Source organism: Rattus norvegicus, chromosome 10 (genome assembly GCF_036323735.1).
Source record: "Rattus norvegicus strain BN/NHsdMcwi chromosome 10, GRCr8, whole genome shotgun sequence".
Taxonomy (NCBI): Eukaryota; Metazoa; Chordata; class Mammalia; order Rodentia; family Muridae; genus Rattus; species Rattus norvegicus.
The window spans coordinates 36,341,046-36,366,097 of record NC_086028.1 but is presented as its reverse complement, the minus strand read 5'-3'; the positions used below and the strand labels follow the sequence as shown (position 1 = coordinate 36,366,097).

General features: G+C 48.2%; 2 protein-coding genes across 16 annotated transcripts in view; one reads left to right on the top strand and one right to left on the bottom strand.

Moving 5' to 3' along the window:
- Positions 1-25,052, bottom strand: part of Phykpl (5-phosphohydroxy-L-lysine phospho-lyase) — a 31,651-nt gene that overhangs the window by 6,458 nt on the left and 141 nt on the right. Inside the window, exons 2-14 of one of the 14 annotated variants that reach the window (XR_005489653.2) lie at positions 24,284-24,402; positions 23,163-23,322; positions 18,582-18,656; positions 18,017-18,104; positions 17,823-17,939; positions 15,880-15,962; positions 15,244-15,469; positions 10,601-10,755; positions 10,298-10,387; positions 9,299-9,429; positions 8,361-8,414; positions 2,114-3,385; positions 1,501-1,902 (exon numbers count right to left, since the gene is read on the bottom strand). Coding sequence is in view for 12 of the 14 variants with exons in the window: in XM_039084982.2 (XP_038940910.1) it covers positions 6,563-6,717; positions 8,361-8,414; positions 9,299-9,429; positions 10,298-10,387; positions 10,601-10,755; positions 15,244-15,469; positions 15,880-15,962; positions 17,823-17,939; positions 18,017-18,104; positions 18,582-18,656; positions 23,163-23,322; positions 24,284-24,402 (1,453 nt within the window). In the remaining 2 variants the exon portion in view is untranslated. Of the gene's footprint in view, positions 1-1,500; positions 3,715-5,625; positions 6,718-7,632; positions 8,415-9,298; positions 9,430-10,297; positions 10,388-10,600; positions 10,756-15,243; positions 15,470-15,879; positions 15,963-17,822; positions 18,105-18,581; position 25,052 lie in introns of those variants that run through there. The other 13 variants (XR_010055102.1, XM_063268225.1, XM_008767649.4 and 10 more) reach the window with 13 other exon arrangements.
- On the top strand, positions 2,200-8,094 carry Hnrnpab (heterogeneous nuclear ribonucleoprotein A/B). 2 transcript variants are annotated; one of them, NM_031330.2, is made up of 7 exons: positions 2,200-2,375; positions 2,459-2,705; positions 3,452-3,620; positions 4,289-4,447; positions 4,590-4,721; positions 6,297-6,399; positions 7,487-8,092. In NM_031330.2, the coding sequence occupies exons 2-7, from the start codon at positions 2,482-2,484 to the stop codon at positions 7,555-7,557; spliced, it is 858 nt and encodes a 285-aa protein (NP_112620.2). In that variant the 5' UTR covers positions 2,200-2,375; positions 2,459-2,481; the 3' UTR covers positions 7,558-8,092. The 2 variants fall into 2 exon arrangements, with proteins under 2 accessions (NP_112620.2, XP_063126030.1); XM_063269960.1 differs by lacking the exon at positions 2,200-2,375 and adding an exon at positions 7,080-7,220 and having other exon boundaries at positions 2,482-2,705; positions 7,487-8,094.

Genomic DNA, 25,052 nt, shown 5'->3' with positions numbered 1-25,052 from the left:
CGCTGCCTCCCCAGTGTTGTGATGATTAAAGTCATGTACCAGCTTCACACCCTGTGTTTTTTCTCTTTACTGTCTGAGATGTCTCCCTGGGTTCCATACTCTTAAATGATTTGAGCCTCATTTCCTGAATTGTCATCCTTGTTTGGGTGGCTTTCCTCATCATCTCTTGTGGCCATAACCCTGGTCCTCTTTGCTGTTGGGGGAGGACTAGGGCAGTGATAGGGAAAATAGTTGTATGTGAGAGGCATCCTAGCAAGCCAGTGATGGTTAATCTTGTAAGACTGATTGGATAAGGTAAAGGGCAATTTGGGTATGAGATACACAGTGAGACCTAGTCAAAAAGAGTCAGGAAGTAGAAGCACACGCCTTTGGAAGGCAAAGGCAGGCAGATCTCTGTGATTTTGAGGTCAGCTTGCTCTACAGGATGAGTTCCAGGACAACCAGGAGGAACTACACAGACACACCCTGTCTTGAAAAATACTAATTTTCTCACCTTTAATTTCAGTGCTCAGGAGGCAGAGGCAGGCTGATCTCTGTAAATTCAAAGTCAGCCTTTCTTTACCTAGTGAATTCCAGGACAGCCAGGGGTGTGTAGAAAGGCCTTGTATCGAAAGTAGAGAGGCTGTGGAGAGGCTCAGTGGACAGAGCACAATAGGAGGACCCGAGTTCAGGTCTCCTGTACCCACAGTTGAACACTGCAGCACAAATCTAATTCCAGCTTACTACATCAACAATGGAAGAGGCAGAGACTCTCTAGAAACTTGTTGGCCCATTAACCTGGAGAAATGAAACAGCGAAGGAGATCCTGTCTCATAACATGGTGAGAAGACTGAGTGGGCTTTCTGTGAAAGAATTTCATTCCCAGGAACTCGTAAAATAACGGGAGAAAATGACTCACTCCATCAAGTCTTTTGATAACCAAAGTTTGCTCATACATAATAAAAATATTTCCAGTACTTAAAGGGCAGACAGACACATTTCTGTGAGTTCAAGGCCAGCCTGATCTACAAATGAAGTTGTGGGTCAGCTAGTTTGTTTAAAGGAAAGAAAAATTTTTTTTATAAAGAACAAAATGGAAAGTGAAGATTGAGAACTTCTCTGATTTTCACACACAGACCCTAGGCTGTTTGCTTGCACTCACAAACGTATGCACATAGGCACAGGAATCATGGCATAACTCGTGACTTTAAAGTTTTGTGGTCAAAGCTTAAAAGTACCCCTCTTTACCATCATCTCATATATGATTTAACGGGAATATTTTTCCAAAAGCAAGTTTTTTTTTTTTTTTTTTTGTTCTTTTTTTCGGAGCTGGGGACCGAACCCAGGGCCTTGAGCTTCCTAGGTAAGCGCTCTACCACTGAGCTAAATCCCCAGCCCCCAAAAGCAAGTTTTTAAGACTAGGCTAGGTGGCACATGTCTGTGACCATACCCTGGGGCTACATAAAAAAGACTCTGAACTTAATTTTCCCCCATCTAGAATCAATGAAATTAAGCCAGGCATGGTGGTGGTGAAGCATATAATTCCAACACTGAGGGGGTGAAAATGGAGGATTATGAGTTCAAGGCCAGTCGGAGGATACTGGACCGTTTTACAAAACACAAAACGGAATCAAAGTAAAGAAATACACTTTAAACGCGATGTTAAGTATCTGCACTGGGAATACCACGGTCCAATATTCACGGCGCCAGACCTCCACACATGGCACCAGCCAGGATCACTTAAGAGAGGGCAGGAGCACCGGTATCTCAGGATGCCGAGGTTTGGGAGCAGGCCGCGCTGAAGGCCTCGGATGATCCGAGCACTCCTTATCTCGGAAGCCAAGATTAGGCTCCTTCCTCCGGGCGACCTTGGATTTAGGGACTTCCTGCGTCTCATTCTCCTCTTCTGGGAGGCTGGGTTTGCTAGTGTAGGATAGGATAAGAGGAAGGGATGACAGACTGCTGTGTACCCCGGGCAGCTAAGGACACTCGACCTGCCCACCCGGTGACCGGAACCGAAGACAGTACTCGGACTCGCGCGCGTTCTAAAATGAGGACAAAGCCCGCCCGGATCTAGAGCGCGCGCGCAGCAGCAGCCAATAAAGTGCCAGGACAATGGTGAGTGGCGGTTCACCTTAGCCAATGAAAGCATTCGTTGTTACGAGGTGGTGCCCGGCTCCGGCATTATAAAGAGCTCCACGAGTTGGCATTGTCAGGCGGTGGCACCGCGCGGGACGGAGCTGAGGTCTTCCTTCTCGATAGCGTACGGCGGCTGCCGAGTAGAGCGATAGGGTCTGTGGACCCGGACAAGCCCTAGGGGGGTCCGAGTGTGACCGCGGCCAAGCCCGCGTCGCCTTCTGCGGCGAGTAGGGCCTCGCGGCGTCATCGGCGGCGAGGTGAGCGGCCGGGCCTCGGGCGGTGGGCGGGAGCTCGGGGAGTGCCGCGGGGCCTGACGCACTGTCGTCGCCGCTCGTTGCAGGAGCCGCTGCGGCCTGGCCGACCATGTCGGACGCGGCTGAGGAGCAGCCCATGGAGACGACGGGCGCCACCGAGAACGGACACGAGGCCGCCCCCGAAGGCGAGGCCCCGGTCGAGCCTAGCCCTGGGGCAGCGGCCCCCGCGACTCCGGCGGGGTCTGGGGGCGGGACCACGGCCGCCCCGAGCGGGAACCAGAACGGCGCCGAAGGCGACCAGATCAACGCCAGCAAGAACGAGGAGGACGCGGGGTAGGTGCGGCCCCAGGCCGCCGGGCCGCCGCCTTTGTTCCGGGGCAGTCTTTTGTTGGCGCCACGCGGCGGGGGGAGGGGCGGACGGCCCGCCGAACAGTGCCTGGCGCGCTCGCCGGCGGGCCCGGGCGCGGTCACGCGCCTTTGAGTTTGCAGGAGTTTGTGGGGTCGACTTTGAGGCCGACCCGGGCTGCTCGCGCGGTGCTTAGGCTACAGCGGGCCTGCGGGCGGGCGGCCCCGGAAGAGGAAAAGCGGCGGATCGCGAATCGGGCCGCGAGGGCTGCGTCTGTGCTGCGTAGGCGGAGTTGGCGCGCAGCGGGCCAGGCCTAGCCTGGCTCGGGTCGAGGGGCGGAGTCCCAGTCTGAACCCTGGGGCGGTCTTGGCACCAGGAAACCACCCAGAGTTCCTTGGGACAGGTACTTGGGAGGCAGGGAGCTCGAGTAGATTCAATTGTGCAGGTCATGCTGATTTAAACTTGTGAGGGATCATGGGTCACATTCTTAAGTTCTTTTCCCGGACATACAGTGTGTGGCTAAACAATCTCGTTTGGCTGTGAGTTCCAGTTGAGTCCAGATTACAGAGCAACACAAGGGTTAATTTGAAAAGGGGTACCATCTTATTCTGATCCATGAGTCTGTGACTTCATAAACCATTCTCCAGCCAGGGAAAGTGTCAGGCTTCTGTTTAATAGAAAAAGAAAAAAAATTACAGCTTCTAAGATTTGTGGTGTTGTCTCTCAATTCCAGAAAAATGTTCGTTGGTGGTCTGAGCTGGGATACCAGCAAAAAAGATCTAAAGGATTATTTTACTAAGTTTGGAGAGGTCGTTGACTGTACAATAAAAATGGATCCGAACACTGGTCGATCAAGAGGGTTTGGGTTTATTCTCTTCAAAGATTCTTCTAGTGTGGAGAAGGTAAGCTGGGTATTTAGCAGTGCTCTCTGCTAGGATTCGGAATCCTAGGTAACTCATGCACTGCAGTGTTGATTGCCACAGCAGAGTTAGATTCCTGTTTTGAGGGACAGCACAGATTCATTCAGTGAGTGATTTCTGGAGGATTGGAGGATTAGTTCATACTGTTTTAAAGGCTTACTGAGAATCCTGCAGGAGGGTAGTGAGCTGGGCAGGGACTAGAGTACTGCCTTCAGACTTCCCTTACTACCTCTTTTATGTCCATTCATGAGTGTGGTGTTAAATATTTTACTGTTGGGATTAAAAGTCTAAGATTGCTATGAGAATAGGTTTTTTTTTTTTTGTCCAATTAATCGGAGATGGGACCCCAAATTTCAGAAAAAGTGAAGGTACATGCACTTAAAATAGGGTAGAATGAGGGAGGAGTTCAGCATTAGATGATCTTGTCATCTGCTTTATTGGAAGGAGGTGGGCCTTAAGTTGGGACTACTGCTTTTAGGAAGAATGCAGAGCATGTATGGGATATGTAGGTGTTAAAATGATCACCTGTATGGGAGGTTTGGAGAAAGAACATTGGGTTGGAAAGTCCATTTGGCTTAGCTCCAGAGAGAATTAGGCCCATTTAATGTACTTGTGTTGTTTAGAACGTGACATATTTCTGTTTTACACAGGTCTTAGATCAGAAGGAGCACAGACTGGATGGTCGTGTCATTGACCCTAAAAAGGCTATGGCTATGAAGAAGGACCCTGTGAAGAAAATCTTTGTGGGAGGTCTAAACCCTGAAGCCACAGAGGAAAAGATCAGAGAATACTTTGGCCAGTTTGGGGAGGTGAGTGTGCCTTGTTTTTTTCCTGGTCTTGATTTGCTTTGCCTGGATGTAGTATGGTTCTCACACTTCAGTATTCTTTTCTTAGGTTCATATCTGTTTTGGGGTATCAGGTTTAACCCAAACTTTGCATGTGTTTTTACAGATTGAGGCCATTGAACTTCCAATAGATCCCAAGTTGAACAAAAGACGGGGTTTTGTTTTTATTACATTTAAAGAGGAAGACCCTGTGAAGAAAGTTCTGGAGAAAAAATTCCATACTGTCAGTGGTAGCAAGGTAAGGTGTCAAACTGTCATCTGCTTTTGGCTCTTGGAGGTATAGATGAGGTTAGACTACCTGTGAGATCCTTCTAGGTCAGCAAGACCTTGTTTCTCACCAGACACAATGCTGATTAAAGTAGATGGTCTGGCCCTTAAGAAATGTCGGGTTGGAAACAGCTAGCGCAGTGGTTGGCTCTTCAGGAGGACTCTGGTCTGTTCCTAACAACCACAGTGAGTGGCTCACAACCACCTATAACCACACATTTCAAGGGATCTGATGCTCTTTGGAGGCTTCTGTAGGCACCATACACTGTACTTAAATAATAAAAACTAACATAGCAGGTGCATAGGGGGAAAAAAGCCTGGCTTTTGTGAATAGAGCTGTTGTCTAGGTTCTTTGCTTTCTGGTTTAGTATTAGGGGTTGTTCAGGGGTTAGCAGTGGTCTTAATAATAGAAGACAGTTTTCTGGAACTGTAGGTCCAGAAACGGGGTCCCGTAGTAGGTTTCCATCTATACTGACACATTTTTCTTGCTTCAGAGGAAGGTTGCTTTAGTCAACCCTAATGCTAGTAAAGACCAAAAAAGAGCTCACTGGGATCCTGTTAACTCAAAATGGAGTCAGTTTAGTGGAGTGGTAGCTTTCAAGTTGATTAGGATTGAAGGCGTGGCTGGCTGTGGCTGCATGCAGCTTACTGGAGAACTGGAGTGGCAGCCCATATGAGGAGGGTGGGGCTCCATGAAGATTCTTCCCATTCTCAATGCAAGTTTAAAAAGCTTGGGTTGTGGATTAAATAAAGCAGGCAGTTGGGTGGGACATTGTTAGTTATTCTAGTGAACAATGACTTTTTTGGCAGGCCCTAATATGAAGTAGTAGCCTTAAGCCTCTATGATAGTGAAAACTGCTGATAGGGCTTAGAAGTAAATATTCAAATTATTCAGTGTCTTTAATTCAGATACAACAGAAGGCATAGCTTGATGGAGGGATAAAATTCATCTTCCCACCTCCTTTTGAGAGAGCATCATGCTGCTGCCCTGGCAGGACCAGTGCTCCCTCTAATACCAGGCTGGTCTCAATCAAACTGGAAGAGTTCTGCCTGCCTGTTTCCACCTTCCAGTGAGATGAGATTAAAGCATGTGCCATGTCTAGCTCATTTTTTACCTGTGGGAGTATGTCAGGACTGTCTTTAAAAACATTCTTTAGGGGGTTGGGGATTTAGCTCAGTGGTAGCTTGCCCAGGAAGCACAAGGCCCTGGGTTCGGTCCCCAGCTCCGAGAAAAAAAAAAAACATTCTTTAGAAGCATGTACACCCTCTAAGTTTCCAGGCATAAAAGTCTGACTGGGTCTTGTTTGGATTTAGAAATAAAGCCTATCTTAATAATAATTGCTTAAGAGTGGCAGGCAGTATGTCTTCCAGTGAAGCCTCACACACTTGTCTGTAAGGTGGGTGTCATCTTGGTGTCCTGTTATATTTGAGTAGGATGAGTATCTTCTGTAAAAAGAAAGTAAAAACCTTAGTGGCCGCCTGCCCACTATTGCAGCCCTGAGCTTGTCCCACAGGACTTGACCCAGTGTGTCCTCTTGGCTTCTAGTGTGAAATCAAGGTTGCCCAGCCCAAAGAGGTGTACCAGCAACAGCAGTATGGCTCTGGGGGCCGAGGAAATCGCAATCGAGGGAACCGAGGCAGTGGTGGAGGTAAGTGGGAGCTGGATGAAGACTTCCCGCCTGTAAAGAGCTTTCTGTGCCTGTCTTGAGGGTTGCCTTTTGGTGCTCTGAAGGGTGGGCGGGCAGGCGGGTGGGCTGTGTGTGAAGTGGGGTTGGAGTGGGTTTCCTGGGTGGAGGCTTTGTGCTTGTGCTGCTATGGCTTCATGGAATGAAAGAGCCTCATCTTTCTTATTTGTGCAGCTTGGGGCCCCAGGCCAGTGGGACATTTGCATTGCACTGGGAGAATGGTGGTGACACAGTGGGTTGTGCTTAGCTTTGTGGCTGTCCTGAGTCTTGGTACACACATACCTGTGGGCAAAAAGGCAAAGCTGTGCCAGGCGCTTAGCTCAGCTCCTTCCATCCCAGGCCCCTCTAACTCCAAAGCCTGAACTGCATCTTTTTTAAGGCAAAGCTGCCAAGGGAGGGTGGAGGTGCAGAGGGTGATCTGAGTGAGTGTAAGCTTCCTGTATTCCAAGTGAAGTTAACTGGCATCCTGGCCCTCCTGGATTACAAGGCAGGGCCTAGGGCCCTCTGTACTCAAACAGTAGCCTTTTGGCTTCTGAGTTGCCATAGTAATAACCCCCGCCACCCAAAGGGCAGGATTTCCTCCATCCTAGCTCCTGCGTGTGCTAAATGGTCCACGGGCCCCTGTGCCCTGCTCCCCCCCACAGGTCAGAGTCAGAGTTGGAATCAGGGCTACGGCAACTACTGGAACCAGGGCTACGGCTACCAGCAGGGCTACGGGCCGGGCTATGGCGGCTACGACTACTCGCCCTATGGCTATTACGGCTACGGCCCCGGCTACGACTACAGTAAGTAGGAGAGGGAGGCCCCCTACTTCCTCCTAGGGGAGGCAGGTTAGGTATTTCAGTGGCCACTGGCAGCAGGGGCTTTGGAGTCAGACAGGCCTGGCACAGGCACTGGAGCTACGAATGGAGCTCTATCTAGCTTAGCCTTCTCAGTAAGGTGTGAGAAGCTGGTGTTGCTGTGCAGTGTTACTCTGAGGATGTGTGGCAAGCGCCTGGCACTGGGTAAATGTATAGCTAAGTAGTAGCCACAACGTTGTTCTTATTCCTAGGTCAGGGTAGTACAAATTACGGGAAGAGCCAGCGACGTGGTGGTCATCAGAATAACTACAAGCCATACTGAGAGGCAGCAGGAGCGGCCGAGTGACGACCGCACACGCTTTGTTTGGACGCGGAGTGAACACAATTATGTACCAAATTTAACTTGGCAAACTTTTATGGCCTGTCCCATGTGCATCTTATTTAAAATTTCCCCCGGAAATCACTCTCCTGTTTACTATTCCAGAGCTCTAGTTGTTGTAGGCAGCGTGTGGCGTCTCAGAGGTCAGAGCGGCATTAGGGGGCTGATTTTATTACCAGGTTACCCTGTTCTAGATTGGAGGGTCTGCTTCCTGCTGCCGCTCTGCAGCCTGGACCTGTGGACCCTGGTTGTAAAGAGTAAACTGTATCTTAGGAAACCAGTGTCACCTTTTTCACCTTTTAATTTTATATTATTTGTGTCATACATTTCCAGTAATGGAAGTGTTAATTTTACTGTACTTTTTGGTACCTTTTGGGAATCTAATGTATTGTAAGGTATTTTACACGTGTCCTGATTTTGCCACGACCTGGATATTGAAGCTATCCAAGCTTTTGAAATAAAAATTAAACAAAACCCCAAGCCTGGGTGAGTGTGGGATGCTCTGTAAGACCTTGCCCAGTATTGGAGATGCCACGTGCTCTGGGACTAAGGTCTCCTGGAGCAGAGGTCCTTTAGCTGTTTTCCCCATCTGATCTTTTCAGCTATCATTTTATGCCCATTGTCTCCATATTTAGAGAACATCTTGCCCCATATTGTATGTTCTACATCCTTCGTTTCAATCTAGCAAATGCAAGTTGAAATGTTGGGGATCTACTGGTGGAGGAGGGGGGCCAAGTCTGGCTTACCTGGAGGGTGTTTGATCCTCAGTGTTTCACAACTTCGTACTTTTTCTTCCATGTCTGGAAAAATGATCACAGATCTGCCCTACATGGTTCTTCACTGTCTGCTACCCTTGGATTCTAGGATGCTTGGGATGATAGTTTAGAGATTGGGCTTATGTCCCATCATTTCCCTAACACAGATGGTCCCATTTGTAAACCCAAAAGCAGTTTCTAGTCAAGTCACTGCTCAACATGTTCTGTACACATTGAACCCTTTAAGAGCTGTATCAATTCCAAACATCCACTAGATGTTGGGCTTAACTGGCTAACAAGCAGGAGTAGGAAAGGTTCCTTGCTGCCTGGTTTTTGGTGTGTGTTGGGATCTGAGCTTTGTATATAACAAATCATTTTGGTGTATAGTCATTTCTAGTTTGGTACTTTTCTTAAATTGAGGGGGACCTTGGGCTGCTCTTGACCTTGAGTGATTAAAAGGTTATGGGGAGGATTTGATTACAGCCATCTATCCATTTTAGCCTCAAGTGTGAGGGTGGGCCTATCTTGAAGATAAAGTGAAGCTCCTGTCAATTTTTTGAGACAGGGTTTCTTTGTTTGACAGTCCTGGCTGTCTTGGAACTTTATAGACGAGGCTGGGATTAAGGATGTGTGCCACCACTGCTGGGCTGAACACAAAGGCATCTTTTCTTCTTCCTTCGTTTCAAGATACGTGTAGGTAGCCCAGGAGTATCTTGAACATGTGGTCTCCCTCCCCCATTCCACTTACCCAAATGTGGGTATCATAGGTGGTCATGCCCATGTCTAGTCAGTGCAAGTAGGTAATGCCCATGCTTTCTGAGCTTTCTGATCTAAGGATACTTGGCTTGTTCTAGGATCCCTGGTGCATGCTGGGAGGCTCTAGTTACCCGGGGCCTGATACATACTAGACAGGAGTCTATCAAGTTTACCTGTTAGAATGTCATCCAGCTTTGCAACCACATGCTGTGCGTTATCAAGGCTGAAGCACATTGGAGGCTTGAACTTCAGGATATTCCTCCCAGGGCCGTCAGTGCTCAGTAAAATGTAGTTTTCCTTTAGCCTGGAAGAACAAGATACTTTACAGATAGGCCTAGTCCTCTGTCCTGTAACTGCCAATTAACTGGTGTTGAGCCTACTACTGTCTATGTGGTTCTGGCTGTCCTGATAACTTGCTCTGTAGACCAGGCTGGCCTTGAACTCTGAGGTTGACTTGCCTCTGCCTCTTGAGTGCTAGGATTAAATGCATGTACTATTGCTACCACCCAACTTCCATGACCATTTTTTCACAAGGTTTTACTAACTGCCTAGACTTTAATTGCTCTGATTATAGTCCAGGCCAGCATACCATTGTGCCCATCCAGCTCTACATTATCATACCTAGTCCATGCACTGGTGACTGGGGTATGAAATGATTGGTTTTTTTTTCCCCCTCCCCATCCTCCCCCCATTACTGCCCCCCCCCCAACAATCACATTCAGTGGGGGTTCAGTCTGGGCAGGACCAAGGGCTTCCCCTTCCACTGGTGCTTTTACTAGGCTGTTCATTGTGATTATGTTCTTTTTTGAATCCCCAGTTTTTGTCTTAGAGTCAGAAGGTTTGGGGTCAAAACCCAGGACAATACCCACCCTTGCTTAGGGTGACTGCAATTAGAACACTGGCCCTGGCCCTGACTTCTAAACTACCTTAGAATTTATAGTCTCTGATCCTCACTGGAGTGGTAAAGCTGGCTGAGGCCAGTTACTATTGAGTGGGTAAATGAACATATTTTATAATGTGAATAAAGGCATGCTCAGATTTCAGGGAGTTTCATGGTTGAGTAGGTACAGGAGAAGAGGTGGGTATTTGAGGTTGGCTGGAGGCTCATTGTGCTAGGCTATACGGGGACTCAGTGCTTCCCATTTTGGGATAACTTAATGTGGAAAAAGTACCTGGAGACCAAATACTCTGCCTCTTCAGTTGCTGGTGTCCTCAGAGTCTCATCCTTGATCAGATCCACACCAATGAAGAGCCCAGTGCCCCTGAAGGAGGTAACATCTTTATAGCCATGGTCCTTGCCTTTTCTGCCTTCACCTCAGCCACAACCCAGTTTTTACACTGGAGGGGAGTAGACTTGATATGGACTGAGATCTTCAGAGTCCTAGTTCCTTCTAGAGTAGATGTAGACACCTTTATCCCATGGTGGGAAAGTGGGACAGCAGGTATTAGTGTGCTTGTTGCCCCCAGAACCTTACCTGACATCTCCAATGATAGGATGTTTGGCTTTCTGCTGGCTGAGGTGCTCCATAAGGAAGCTGCCCACATTAGTGGCATGAGCCTGGAGCTGTTCTGTTTTCAAGACATCCAGGACTGCTAGCCCCACAGCACAGGACACAGGATTGCCACCAAACTGAACCAGGGGATAAAAATGGGGATTTAGGTCAGTGGTAGAGCGCTTGCCTGGGAATCGCAAGGCCCTGGGTTCGGTCCCCAGCTCCGAAAAAAAAAACCACCACCCCCCCCAAAAAAAAACCCAACAATGTCAGATGCTCTGCCAATGGACTGTGATCCCATGGGATTATCATGAATAAGACAATTTGAAAGGCCACAGGCCCCCAAAGCCTTAATGCTTGGGGCTTTTTAAAAACTGGTCTCTTGGGGCTGGGGATTTAGCTCAGTGGTAGAGCGCTTACCAAGGAAGCGCAAGGCCCTGGGTTCGGCCGGAAAAAAAGAACCAAAAAAAAAAAAATGGTCTCTTAGGTGAGGGGGTCCCTATGAACTCTACTTGGCTTCCTAGTTCTTCAAACCAGGTAAGTTAGAAGAGGTAGAACTGGTCCAGCCCTATCTCCTTGCTCCTGGATACCAATGGTACATGGGTAAAACAGCCCACACAAAGTTTCTGCCTACTGGGCAATGTTGGCACATGCCTTTAACATCAGCACTCAGAAAGGAAAGGCTTTTGGATCTCTGATTTTGAGGCCACCCAAGTCTACAGAGTGAATTCTAGGATAGCCAAGGCTACACAGAGAAGAAACCCTGTCTTAAAAAGGGACCTAGTGGCAAGCATTTAATGTCAGCAATCTTCAAGAGGCAGAGGCAGGTGGATCTCCTGGTCCACATAGGTCCAGACCAAACAAACAGTTGTAGTGTAGTAGGTATGAGTGCATATGGTGAGAGGGCAGCCTAACCTTGGATGTGGATGTTAACCGGAGACATCCATCTTGGTTTTGGGGACACTCTCACTAGGACCTGGGGCAGACTACTTAGACTATGCTGGATGTCTAGCAAGCCCAGGAATCTAATCTCTGCCATTCTGAGATTACAGGCCTGTGCCACTAAGCCTTGCTTTTTATATGGGTTCTAGAGATTGGACTTGGTCCTCATGTTTGCTGGAGCAAACTGCTTTATGGACTGAACTATCATGTCTATCGTGGGTTTGGTGTGTGTGTGTGTGTGTGTGTGTGTGTGTGTGTGTGTGTGTGTGTGTGTGTGTGTGTGTGTGTAATTGTTAGGAAGGAGAAGGAAGAGAACAAAACACAACCGATCAGATATAGTTTAGTGGCATAGTATGTGGGCTCTAGCACTGCCTTGATCAATTAAGATGTCTTGTGTTCTGGAGTCAAACCAAAGGCCTTTCACCTGCTAACATGTGCTGTACCACTGAGGCACACTTTGAGCCCATTAACATCACTGTAGACAAACAGAAGCATTCCCATACGCTGGACAAGATGTTCAGTGCCCTGTAGGTATTCAACTGTACTGTAAGTCCCTCTCACCTAGAATAGTAGGAGCTATTTTTATATAGGATTGTTTTTCTTTTGAGGTTAAGCAGTGATTCCTTAAAGCACAAGCAATAGTCACCCCACCACCGCCCACATACAACTTGACAAATCTGATCATCTAAAGTCTAGTTTTTTATTTTTTGAGGAAGGACTTCACTGTGTAGTCCTAGGTGGCCTAGAACTGAGTGATAAAGGTATGCATCTGGTTTCATAAAATTGATGGCCAGGGAGCTCAGTTAAGTGAGAGCCGTGCAAGCCTGATGGTAGTAGTTTGGTCCCTGGAATCAAAGTAAAGAGCAAAATGTACCAAGTAGCATGGTGGTGCAAGCCTTTAATCTCAGAACTTGGGAGGCAGAAGCAGGAGGACCTCTTGAGTTTGAAGCTAGCCTGGTCTATTAAGTTCTAACATAGATCTATCTCAAAAACAGATGACTGACAGTGTTCATGTGGTATCTCACAAATATAGAAAGTGAAGACTGCTGCCAACTGGCTTGACATCACAGCATACACTATTGGCATGGCACTAACCTCGCTAGATATGTGATCAAATGGGTATCTTCCTCCCATACAGAAACAGACAGACATGCACATACACAGAAATTTCCACAAGCACTAGCAACTAAGGAATGGAAAAAAGACCCCATCATTTCACAGAAGAGGGAACACATGGACAGTAAACTGGAAGAGGCCTGAGAAAGAGGCCTGAGAAAGGCTCAGCCCAGAGCCCAGAGTCTCATCCCAGAAACCCACATTGATGGAAGGAGAGAACTGATTCCTGCAAGTTACTGTCTTTCAGGTACACAACAAAGTACATAAAATAAATCTGTTAAAACTATAAAACTCAAGGGATGCTTCACAAATCTGAATTTAGGGAACAGCATATCAAAACCACATGGATCCCTGGACTGAAAAACCTTGAGCTGAGCATGGAGGTGCACTCGTGGAATCCGGGTGCTGAGCTGAGCAGGAAGCTCGCCATCAGGTCAGGTGGATTATGCATTCAGTGCCAGGCCAGCTCGGACATCCTAGCAGGAGTCTCACCACACAACAACCTCCAAGCAATACACCGGGGTGATCTGTTTTGACCTGTGAACTACTGGGGGGAAAACATCTAAAACTGAGTGTGGACACACCCTCGGGCTCAGCAGTTCCACTTCTGGGTTAATTTGTAACTGATCTTTCTGCACTTGGAGAACAAACAGTTAAGAATTTTTAAAATAGCAGTGTTCACAAGACAAAGGACAGCCTCAAAGCACATTGGTAGATATGAACAAGTCATGTAGACGTTAGCAGGGAAAATGAGAGTGACAAACACTGTTAGGTGATGACGAATGCGCAGAATTACCAGAGTTAGCATACATTATGAGAGAGTTTGTAAAGCCAAACATGGGACAAACACCAGAATAGATGCAAGGTTAGGAGCCTAATCTTTTATCTGAGGTGAGTTTCTCATGAGTTTAAGTAAACAAATAAAGCCAGTAAGGTGCCAAACTGGTTAAGTTAGATCCCTAGAAGGAACCAATGACCCCTGACCTCTACATGAGTAGCCACATATGCACCCATATACAAATAAATGTAAAAACCTTAGTAGAAATAGCTAAGTACCCAGTTAACTGGAGGAAGGCCATACCAAGACAAGGGCTGAATTGAGCTTCTGCACTTAGGGGAGTCAGGGTCAGGCCCCATTGGGCCATCTGCCTTTTCCAGGTAACAAGCCTTGCTCTGTAGCTGGCTAACCACTGCTCACCTACAGACTTTGCTCTTGACTCCTGTCTCCACTTTGCCCTCAGCTCTGTCCACTTCCTGCCTGGGATGTCCCTTCTGCTCTCATAGCAGACCATGACATACCATGTCTACTAAGTGAGGTTCTTCAGTGTCACAGTTGAGTCTAGAAATGTGTTTCCCCGACATCAAGGCTACCCATGGCAGAGGCTGTCTGTCATGTAGGCACAGACTGAAGTCAGCTGAAAGCCTCCACTTCCCTTGCTCAGTGACCCTCATTGCCTGTCTGACCTCTTGCCAAATGCTGACTTTCTTAAAAATTCAAATGGCTTTTTATAGAAGTCCTTTCCTGCTCTTGTCCAGATGAATCTTACTCTATTTGTTCTTTTATAATGACCACTAGAAAAGTTTCCACGTAGTACTTGAGACCTCATCTCTCTGAGAAGGAAACCTTGGGAGTCAGAGTAGCTCAGTGGTGGAGTGGTTGTGCATTACTGATAGGCCTGGGTTGCTCACCAGCACTTTGAAACAAAAGACAAAGCAAAGCCAAACAACACATGCTTTGCATAGTTTCTGTTTCTGTGATAAAAAGAGGCTCTGGCCAAGGGTCTGTTCCTATTCTCATCCTGCATCTGCTGTCTCAGAGTCACTAAGCTGGGTGTGTGTCAGCTTCTGTAAGGGAAGGCCCTTGGCTTTTGCTCAGGGTCAGGGAACCATCCTTCCTCCATGACATGGTGTGGACCTTGTGTCTCCCAGGCAGATCAAGACTCCTCATTCACATTCTTAAGCTTTCTGCCACAGGTAGGCAGCTTCTGCTGGAAGAAAAGGGGTTCTTGTATTTTATTTGTTTTATACAACCGTATCTGACTCATTTGGATTAATATTAATTTTTTAAAAGATTTATTTATTACATATAAGTACACTGTCATTGTCTTCAGACACACCAGAAGAGGGCATCAGATCTTATTACAGATGGTTGTGAGCCACCATGTGGTTGCTAGGATTTGAACTCAGGACCTCTGGAAGAGTAGTTAGTGCTCTTAACCACTGAGCCATCTCTCCAGCCCTGATTAATAATAATTTTGAGAGATGTTTTACAGTACTAAAAGAAAATCTGACCCGGGCCAGGTGAGATGGCATACACCTTTTAATTGTAGCACTTGAGAGGCAGAGAGGTAGGTGGATCTCTGAGTTTGAGACCAGTTTAGTCTACATATTGAGTTCCAGGCTAGTCAGGGCTACACAGTGTCTGTCTCTGTGTCTGTCTGTCTCTCTCTCTCACATAAAAAACAAACAAACTTGACCTAGCTGTAGCTTCCGGGAAGATGGAATGGTGGGTACTGCAGTAGCCCGGAAGCATTCACTAATAGAGCCTGCCCTACAACTTTACTCACCGTGTTGAAGTATTCTACACCGGTAGCTTCAAATGCCCTTGACACAGCTTGGGTAGTGGCCAGGCAGGCAACAGGATGACCATTGCCGATGGACTTGCCCATGGTGACAATGTCGGGGACAAAGTCTTCTCCCTCCAGCTGGAAGGCCCAAAAGTGTTTGCCTACTCGGCCAAAACCAACCTGGATCTCATCAGCCACAAAGAGCCCTCCGGCTCTGCGTATGTGCCTGTGGAGGACAGATGGCCAGCAGAGCTGTGGTAAGAGATGACCAGGAGCTGGGAAGTCCTGGGAATTGAGGCCTCACTTTGGGCATATGGTTGGCCTTCCCTGGGCCATTATTTCTTTTTTTTTCCCCATGCGGAAAGGTTTAATGAGAGAAGAAGAGTAGAAGAGGAGAGGAGTAAAGGTAGGCCATGAGCACGTGGAGGGAAGCAGGGAGGGGAATGGGGAGAGAAGGGACAGAGGGGAAGAGAGGAAAAGAGAAAGAACAAGGAGCAAGAGTGGGCCATTATTTCTTAAAGGGTTTTGTTTCAGAAACTTCTGGCAGGCAGGCCAGTCTGTAGTCAGAATTTGGAATTGACCTCAGGAAACTTAATTACAGCCTCCCCCCTGGACAGAGCCTGCCCATCTACTCACTCCGCCACCTGGGAGAAGTATCCAGCAGGGGGAATGATCTGTCCACTCACACTAGGCAGAGACTCGGCGAAGAAGGCTGCAATCTGTGGATGAGGCAGAGTTCAGTGTGCCTTGTCAATATGGCGATGCCCCTTTGGGTGCTGTGTCACATCTGAGGGTGTGTGTCACCCTCTGAAGGCCTCTCTTCCCTTGTACTTGGGCTTGCTCCAGTCAACTAAATTCACTTATGCACCCTGCCCCCACCTATCAACCTTTTCTCCCTGTCCTCATGTGGTAACCAGCACTAGCTTCACTCTCCCTAGAACAAAAACGGGGCTCCATCTTTGCCTACACCTTCCTTAAACATGTCTCATGGCTGTCACATTTCTGAGTCCACCTCTTGTCTCTGGCTACTGCAGATGCTGTCCTAGTGGACACTTTTCCTGTTTTTCATACTGCCCTCAGGAGGATGCCTTGACCCAGACAGGGAGGTCGTATCCGTCTGGCTTACAGCCCTTGACCCATGCGTGATTTTTCTCACGGTGTTCCCTCTTGGGGCTTCTTTGGAGGCCTTTCGGGCACATTGGACAGCTGATGGGATGAGAAATTGCTTCTTTTATATTTACTTCTATCTTTTGGTTTTTCTCTGTGTAGCCCTGACTATACTGAACTCACTCTGTAGACCAGGCTGGCCTTGACCTTAGAGATCTGCTTATGTTTGCCTCCCAAGTGTTGGGATTAAAGGCATGCTCCACTACAGCCATCTTGGGAAATTGGTTCTTTAGAAGTGTTTGTGGAGCATTAAGGACCCTCATCTGGTTCTGCTAACTGCTCCTTTCCCAAACACTCTTATTTGCTGGTTACTGCTTTAGTCTTAGAGAACCCATTTTGTCTTAGAGAACCCATTTGCTAGCACAGTGGGGGAGGCAGAGGCCTTGGTCTCCCAGATATACACTACCATCTATCTCTCCACAGACTCCCCATAGACTACTCTAGAAGGGCAGCACCATGGTCCCTGTTTCTAGGCTGCTGCAGTAAAATACATCCACCATGCAACCTGAGAGTGAGAGAACAGCCAGTCCTTAGGTCTCCTCACTTTCCTTGTTGAGGCTCTTAGGTAGACTTTCAGACTTATGGGTTCTGGCTGCCTTTCTAGGCTCACTCCACAGTCTGCTCTCCTGGCCTCATTCATGTGACCCGCTGCCTCATTTCTGTTCAGGACGTCCTTCCTCTCCTGCCTCTGCTTTACCCTGAGTGGCTAAATGTTACCTTTTACTACATAACACTATAGTAACTTCCTCTAAGGCACCTCCTTACAGCCACACTGCTCTGGCCTGGGATTCCGTTATTACACAGGATGTCCCTTTATCCATACTGTCTCTATTATGTTAAAAAACAGCCAGACATTAATGAGCCTCAGCCCCTCTCCACAAGATTCTCAAATGAAAACCAGGGCCTCCTCTTGCTCCATTTCCAGTACTGGAATTGAGTCCATGTCATATACACGCGTGCTATGCAAACACTTAATGCTGAGCTACAACCTCACACCCCTGTCCCCAGTTCCAGCCCTGGTTGGCTGGGATTCCCTATGTTGAGTTTACTGGCCTCAAACTCAATTGTCTATCTGCCTCTGCCTCCTGAGAGCTGGGATGTAAGGTATGTGCTACCATACCAGGCTTCCCGCCCTTCTTTTGACTTTTTAAAAAAGTTTTGGAGCTGGAGTGGTTAAGAACACTGGTTGCTTTTTCAAAGGACCGGAATTCAATATTCAGCACCCACATGGTGGCTCACAACCATCTATAACTCTAGTCCCTGGGGATCCAACATTCTCTTCTAGCCCCCGTGGTGCACAGACATACATGTAGGCAAAACATCCATACACAAAAAATACTGAAATAATTAAAAAAATGTAGAGTTATTTTGTATAGGGTCTCACTAAGCTGCTCAGGCCAAGGTGTGGTTACCTTCCTGCCCTTCTTCTGTGCACTGCTGATGACATGCTTCACCTCACTGGCATAGGCCCCTGCTGGATCGGGGTGGTCCTCCCGGTAAGGTCCCCGGTAGGTGTCTGGGAGCGGAGCCTGTTGGGAGAGACACTGCCATGTCACCCAGGCTTGGGGATGGAAACTGACCTGTTGCTGATGGTGGGCGTGCATACCACATGGACCCATTCCTTCTGGCCATCCAGATTCCGGAACTTGTAGGGACTGATGTCGATCAATGAGCTCAGGTGACCATGATAAGCACTAGGGAGAAGGAGGATATGGACATAGGCCCTGTAAATGGTGGCGTTGACTACCATTTTTGAGTACAAAACACAGGGAAAGCTAACGGAGCCCTTGAGCTGAGAATGCATGCAGGCTTGGAAAGGCTTCCTGAAAGGCCATTTACTGGCACGTCACAGTTCTAGTCATCTGACCACTCTAGGTTCCGTTTTCTGCTCTGTAAAGTAGGAGCATACATCCTAAACCTTAACTCATTTCTAATGCCCTTTGGTCTCTGACTCAGCTGGATCTCCAAGTGCTGTAGACCTGATTTCACTCTCCAGCTTTTCTCAGAAAGATGGGCTGTCAACAAGGCCTCCAGGGAGGTGTCATTGGAGTCTGGCTTCCAGTGTCCTGCATCCTCTTCCCACTTATGGGCCCAATGTCAGAGCCTCACTGACCCCTCACAGGCCTGTGGAGCCCAGGTTCTGGAGAAGCAGGGCAGTGAGTTGTACTTACTGGTCTAATACCACCACATCCTGGTGTCCTGTGTACTGGCGAGCTAGTCTCAAGGCCAGGTCGTTGGCTTCTGACCTGTGACAGAAAATATGGGCATGGCTTAGAAGACTCAAGCACTTCCAAGTCGGAGGGACCCTTCCAGCACGGAGAGCATCCTTAGGATGCCATGCATTCCCTTGGCAAACATCCACTGGCTCTGTGCTGCATCGGAGCAGGGTGAAAACAGAAGGTGCCCTCTAGAAACTTGCATTTGGATGCATCTATCTGTTTTGTTTTCAAGGTAGGATTTCTCTGTGTAGCCCTGGCTGTCCTGGAATTCATTCTGTCGACCAGGCTGGCCTTGAACTCAGAGATCCACCTGCCTCTGCCTCCCAAATGCTGGGATTAAAGTTGTGAGCCACCACCGGAGCTTGATTCTGAAAGCCAAACAGTGAAGACAGAGTGCTCATTTCTGTAAGTGCCATACTGGGCATAGGGTGTGAAGGAGACCCAAATGAAGCTTCATGTAGGTAACGGGGTATGATGGGGTAAGCTGTGTTCTAAAACTACCATGCTGAAGTTCTAACTCACAGTACCTCCAAATGACTGTATGTAGCTTTGCTTGGAGAGCAGGCCTTTAAACTAAACAGGTTAGTTTAAAGGAGGCAACTGGGGGGCTGGAGAGATGGCTCAGTGGTTAAGAGCACCGACTGCTCTTCCTGAGGTCCTGAGTTCAAATCCCAGCAACCACATGGTGGCTCACAACCATCTGTAATGAGATCTGATGCCCTCTTCTGGTGTGTCTGAAGGCAGCTACAGTATACTCATATACAATAAAATAAAATCTTAAAAAAAAATAAATAAAAAAAAAAAAAAAAGGAGGCAACTGGGGCAGTGTCAACCCAATATGAATGATGTATACATGAGAAATGACCTAGATTCCCAGAGACATGGGGGCATTTGCACAGACCCTGTGACCTGGGTGGAAAGCAGTCATGCACTAGGTAAGGGGCAAGGTCTCAGGTCACAGACCCTCTGGGCACTGTGGTCTCGGACCTTTCATTTTCAGAACTTCGTGAAGATACATCTATTTTTCTTTTTTTTCTTTTTTTTTTTTTTTTTTTTTCGGAGCTGGGGACCGAACCCAGGGCCTTGCGCTTCCTAGGCAAGCGCTCTACCACTGAGCCAAATCCCCAACCCCCTATTTTTCTTTTCTTTTTGAGATAGAATCTTTCTACATAGCCCCGAGCTGTCCTGGAACTCACTGTGTGACCAGGCTGGCCTCAAACTTACAAAGATCCCCTGCCTCTGCCTCTCAAGTGCTGGGATTAAAGACACACCACCATGCCTGGCCTGAGAAAATACATTTCTATTCCTTAAACCCCAAAGTCTGCAGCCTTTTGTTATGACTGCCCTAGCCGTCATAACAATGGGGCCAGTGGTAGATTTGCAAGAGGTAATACTTGCCCTAAATCCCAAGGAAGATTCTAGGACTTTGGAACAGACCACACACACAGGATCTGTTCTGTTTGGTATCCTGGACTATGGGAAGGAACCCAGGGCAAGGAAGATGGAGGCAGGAAAGTATGCAGGGCCATACTCCAGAGCCTGAGAAAGAGCCTGGATTGTCTCCTCGTCAGCAGCATGCAAAGCCAAAAAAAGTATGGAGCAGAGAAAGTATGTAACTTTGCCCTCATTTTAGGAGGCTGTTTCTAAAGGAAATGAGGTAGGAGTGAGGAAGTGCGGGGGCTACCTGGGTCAGAGCCCTGGGGAGGCAGATTAGCTTGGAGGTGTGTTCGTGTGCATGTGTGTATACATGCATGCATGTGTGTTTTCTTCCAAACACACACAGGTAAGATAGTAAGTAGATGGTGTGTGTAAGAGAGAGATAGAGATAGAGAGAGAGAGAGAGAGAGAGAGAGAGAGAGAGAGAGAGAGAGAGAGAGAGAGAGGCATCAGGGAGAACCGGTACTGAGAGCTCACATAGGCATTGGTAGAAAGCAGCTCTTTATTTTAAAATTTATCTATCTATATCTGTCTGTCTGTCTGTCTATCTATCTATCTGTCTATCTATCATCTATGGTTTCACCGTTGCCCTGCCTGTCCTAGAACTCACTGTGTAGAGTAGGATGGCCTTGAACTCTCAAGAGATGTGTCTGCCTTTGCCTCCCAAGTGCTGGGATTAAAGGTGTGTGCCAACATGTCCAGGAGAAGGCAATTCTTTGTTGTTTTTTAATATGTGAAGGGGTTGGGGATTTAGCTCAGTGGTAGAGAGCACTTGCCTGGCAAGCACAAGGCCCTGGGTTCGGTCCCCAGCTCCGAAAAAAAGAAAAGAAAAAAAAAAGAATATGTGAAGTTGGAGATGACTGTCAGAGGTCAGATTTCTACTTAGAATCTTAAGTGGAACACATGGGAGACACACCACCACATCTTTTATTTTCATGTGAATGTGTCTGTGTGGGTGTTTTGTGCAGTGCCAAAGGAGGCCAGAAGAGGGCGCTGAGGTAGTTACAGGCGGCTGTGAGCCATCTGATAACAGATGCAAAAAACTGAACTTGGGTCTCCTGCAAGAACAAGTGCTGTTTTTAGCCACTGAGACATCTCTGCAGCCTCCCCACTTCTTTATTTCAATTTTTAAAAAGTATTTTATGGGGGTTGGGGATTTAGCTCAGTGGTAGAGTGCTTGCCTAGGAAGCGCAAGGCCCTGGGTTCGGTCCCCAGCTCCGAAAAAAAAAAAAGAACCAAAAAAAAAAAAAAAGTATTTTATGAGTATGGGTGTTTTGTTTGTGTGTGTGCCTGGTGTCCATGAAGGTGCATGTTGGATTCTTTGGAACTGTAATTGTAGAGAGTTGTGAGTGGCCACATAGCTGCTGGGAATCAAACCTGGGTCCTCTGGAAAAGCAGCCACTGTTCTTTTTTTTTTTTTTTTTGGTTCTTTTTTTCGGAGCTGGGGACCGAACCCAGGGCCTTGCGCTTCCTAGGTAAGCGCTCTACCTACCACTGAGCTAAATCCCCAGCCCCGCAGCCACTGTTCTTAACTGCAGAGCCATCTCTCCAGCTCCAACATCTGGGTTTGTGATACAGATTTTTGAGTCACCAGCACATGGATGACATTTAATTCTAAGCAGACAGATGAGATCACAGAGGGGAAAACAGGAGTGGGACCTGCCCCACAGAGCAGGGGGGAGGGGCCTGGAGACCTGCCCCACAGAGCAGGGGGGAGGGGCCTGGGGACCTGCCCCACAGAGCAGGGGGGAGGGGCCTGGGGACCTGCCCCACAGAGCAGGGGGGAGGGGCCTGGGGACCTGCCCCACAGAGCAGGGGAGAAGCATCCCTGGTAGCTTGTAGACACCAGAGCCTGGAAGCAAGAGCAAAAAGCATCTGTTGGGAGAACGACAGCTCTGTCAAACTGATAAGAAACCGGGAAGCGGGCAGAGAGGTCACAAGACTTAGCAACGTAAAGTCGCTGGAATCCATACAGAAGGAACTTGGTAGAGGGAGGCAGCAGCAGCCGCCTTTCCTGTGCCCAGTTTCCTGTTCTTACAAGAGGCTTTTCTGTCCCCTAACCTGCTCTGCTCTTCCTCCCCTCCAACTGTTTAGTACTGTGTGACTAGGGATGGAAAAGCCTTTGCACACTAGGTAAGGGCTCCTTCCTTATCGTGAAACGAAGAAGGTAAATTCTACTTGGAAGTTCTTCAGGAGACAAGACTTAAGTGGCAGTGGCACCTGAGATTGTTACTGTAACCCAGATGCTACTTATTGGAATGCTCTTTCAGATGTGATGACCATCTTCCTGATTCTGTCATCACTGTCACTCCTGTGCATGTGCCCAACACTCCACAGTCTTGCTTTCCCATCCTGTAGCATCATCTCCCTGATTAAAACCTTTCATGGGGGTTGAGGGCTGGAGAGATGGCTCAGTTGTTAAGAGCACCAGCTGTCTTCTCTAGGACCTGTTTTCAGCCCACAACTGTCCAGGAGATTCGAAACCACCTTCTGGCCTCCCCGGGCATCAGGCATGCACATGATGGAGAGATATATGTGTACGCACATGCGTGTTTGTGTGTGCACAGGCAAACACTCACAGATACTAAGGATACACATCAAACACTCATCAGCACTAGGCAGAAACAAAACCAACCCTCAACCCTAGTACTTTCTAGTGTCTCATTGCTGTTTCTTGTTTTCCGAGGCAGGGCTTCTCTGTGTAGCCTTGGCTGTCCTGAAACTCACTCTGTAGACCAGGCTGGCTTTGAACTCACAGAGACCCACCTGCCTCTGCTGGGATTGAAAGAGTGTACCACTACTGCCTGGCCTCTAGTGGTATAGAGATAAAAACAGTTCCTCCCACTTGGCTACCATCCTGGATCCTTTCCCAGAGTCTGCTAACTCTTACCCAACACCTAGAAGGGAGGTGATGGTGTCTTCTACCAAGGAAGATATGAGAGCCAACAGAAAAGACTCTGGGATCTACAACCCAGAAGCTCAGGAGCCTTGACTGAGGTTGGGTCCACTCTGCCAGGCAGCTTCTCTACGCTGCACCCACATGGATGACTTTCTTCTTTGAACTTCTTCTCAATGGCATGATGTCTGTTTACTTACCCAGAATTCAGGAAATAAAACACAGAAAGCTTCTCTGGCAGGGTCTCTGACAGCCTCTGGGCATAGTCCACGATGTTGTCATGTAGATATCGGCTGTTGGTGTTGAGCACCAGGTTCTGTTCATGTGCAGCTTGGACCACGGTAGGGTGGCAGTGCCCGACTGCAAGAGGGGCATCACCATCATGTGGCCGACTTCACTCAGCCGGACCCACCAGATTCCCCCTCACTCCATCTGCAAACCCACCCGGGGAGCTGGAAAGATGGGAGTTAATGGTGGGGGTGGGGGAGCACAGAGATGATGATTCTGGAATGGAAGGTCTTGAGAAGTGAGTCCAGCAGAAGGAAAAGAGGGTCCCATAGAAATGCTATCTAGAAAACCCATGTTTTTAGAGAGGTATTTTAAGACTCTTGGCTGGAGGGGGCCAGTCAGAGGGTCAGCCATGGGAACAGCATAGTAAGAGCTCACCCTGTGCCAAGCACGGTCAAAGCAAGTTAGCAATAATTAACAGTTACACACAACGCCCACCAGGCAGTGAGTCACTACCAACAAGGCTCAGGATTAAGTAATTTCTTCCTCTCTGAGACAGGGTCTCTCTGTGAAGCCCTAGTTGTCCCTGAAACTTGCTATGCAGACCAGGCTGGCCATTAACTTAAGATCCACCTGCCTCTGTCCCCTGAGTGCTGGGAGAGTCCTGGGTTTTAACCTTCATCTGCCTGCAATGTGCCTTCTAGCGCACAGTCTCCCTTTCTTCCATCAACTGTGGCCCCACTTGGCTGAATTCATACTTCAGTTTCCTGTTGCTCTTACTGTAGTCAGTAAGAGTGAAGGCCTGTTGTCATCACCCTGCACAGGGCCGAGCTACACTTGTGGTCATGGATGGGTAGGCTACATGCCCAATTTGCTATGAGGTCCACATGCAGCTTGGACCCTAGCACGTGAACCTCTGATTCCTGCTTAGTTTGGCACAGCTATGGTGTGGAGTCTTTTCAGGCTACTTCACAAAGACTGGGGTCCCCTCATAAGCATCGAAGTCAGTTCTGTTGAACCCAGGCTGTCAGTCAGATCTATGGCCTCAGCCTCCTCTCCTGTCTCACCAAGGGTGAGGAGGCATCATACCGACCATGAGCCACATTGTTGATGCAGTCCAGGTACTCTCGCCCTTGCTCATCATACAAGTACTGCCCTTGGCCTCGGATAATCTTAACAGGATTCTCAGGAAAAAAGAGTCTGCAGGAAGAGCTGTGGAGACAGGCAAAGAATGGACAGCCCTGTCTGAAGACTGAAGGGTGAACACTCATTACAGCTCCCTGCACTCTTTCCTGATTCTGGAATGGACAAAAGCTTGCAGGACACGGTGTAACTTCCCTGCCTCCCCATTCCAGAGAACAGGACGGGGCAGAAAGTTGCTGAGACAAAACTATTTAAGCCTTGGTGGCCCTCTTCAGTTTTGCTTGCACACACATCAGCTTCTGGTGTCAGCCTTATGGAAAAGGCTTCAGAATGGCTTCCTGAAGCAAACAAAGCTCCTTGTTAGGAGCTGCATCTCAGCCCTAAACATTCCTTGCCATCCCAGTGGCCCTGCTGTCCCTGGCAGTGGTGGCTAGCTAGTTCCAGTCGTAAGCCCCAGCCATAAGCTCTTTTCCACGTGGCACCGAGGGTTCTCCTCACAGGCCAAGAGCAGATCTCCTCTAACCCTCCCTGTGACACGACTGCCCACCCCAGGTCAGTCCCAATTCCTTATGCAGGTGGCTGCCAGGGGCAAAGCTCATTCTAAGGGGCAGGGGACACCCCGGAGTTGCCGGGTAGTTCTCGGTCGCTTCTCGTACGTTGAGAGAGGCGGCGAAGTCAGGGACTCGGGACCGGCGCTATACACGCCTTCCGAGCCCATA

Coding starts and splice junctions, on each gene's coding strand:
- Hnrnpab (XM_063269960.1), top strand. CDS start 2,482: ATGTCGGACGCGGCTGAGGAGCAGCCCATGGAGACGACGGGCGCCACC. Junction 3,621..4,288: donor ATTCTTCTAGTGTGGAGAAG/GTAAGCTGGGTA, acceptor TGTTTTACACAG/GTCTTAGATCAGAAGGAGCA. Junction 4,722..6,296: donor ATACTGTCAGTGGTAGCAAG/GTAAGGTGTCAA, acceptor CTTGGCTTCTAG/TGTGAAATCAAGGTTGCCCA.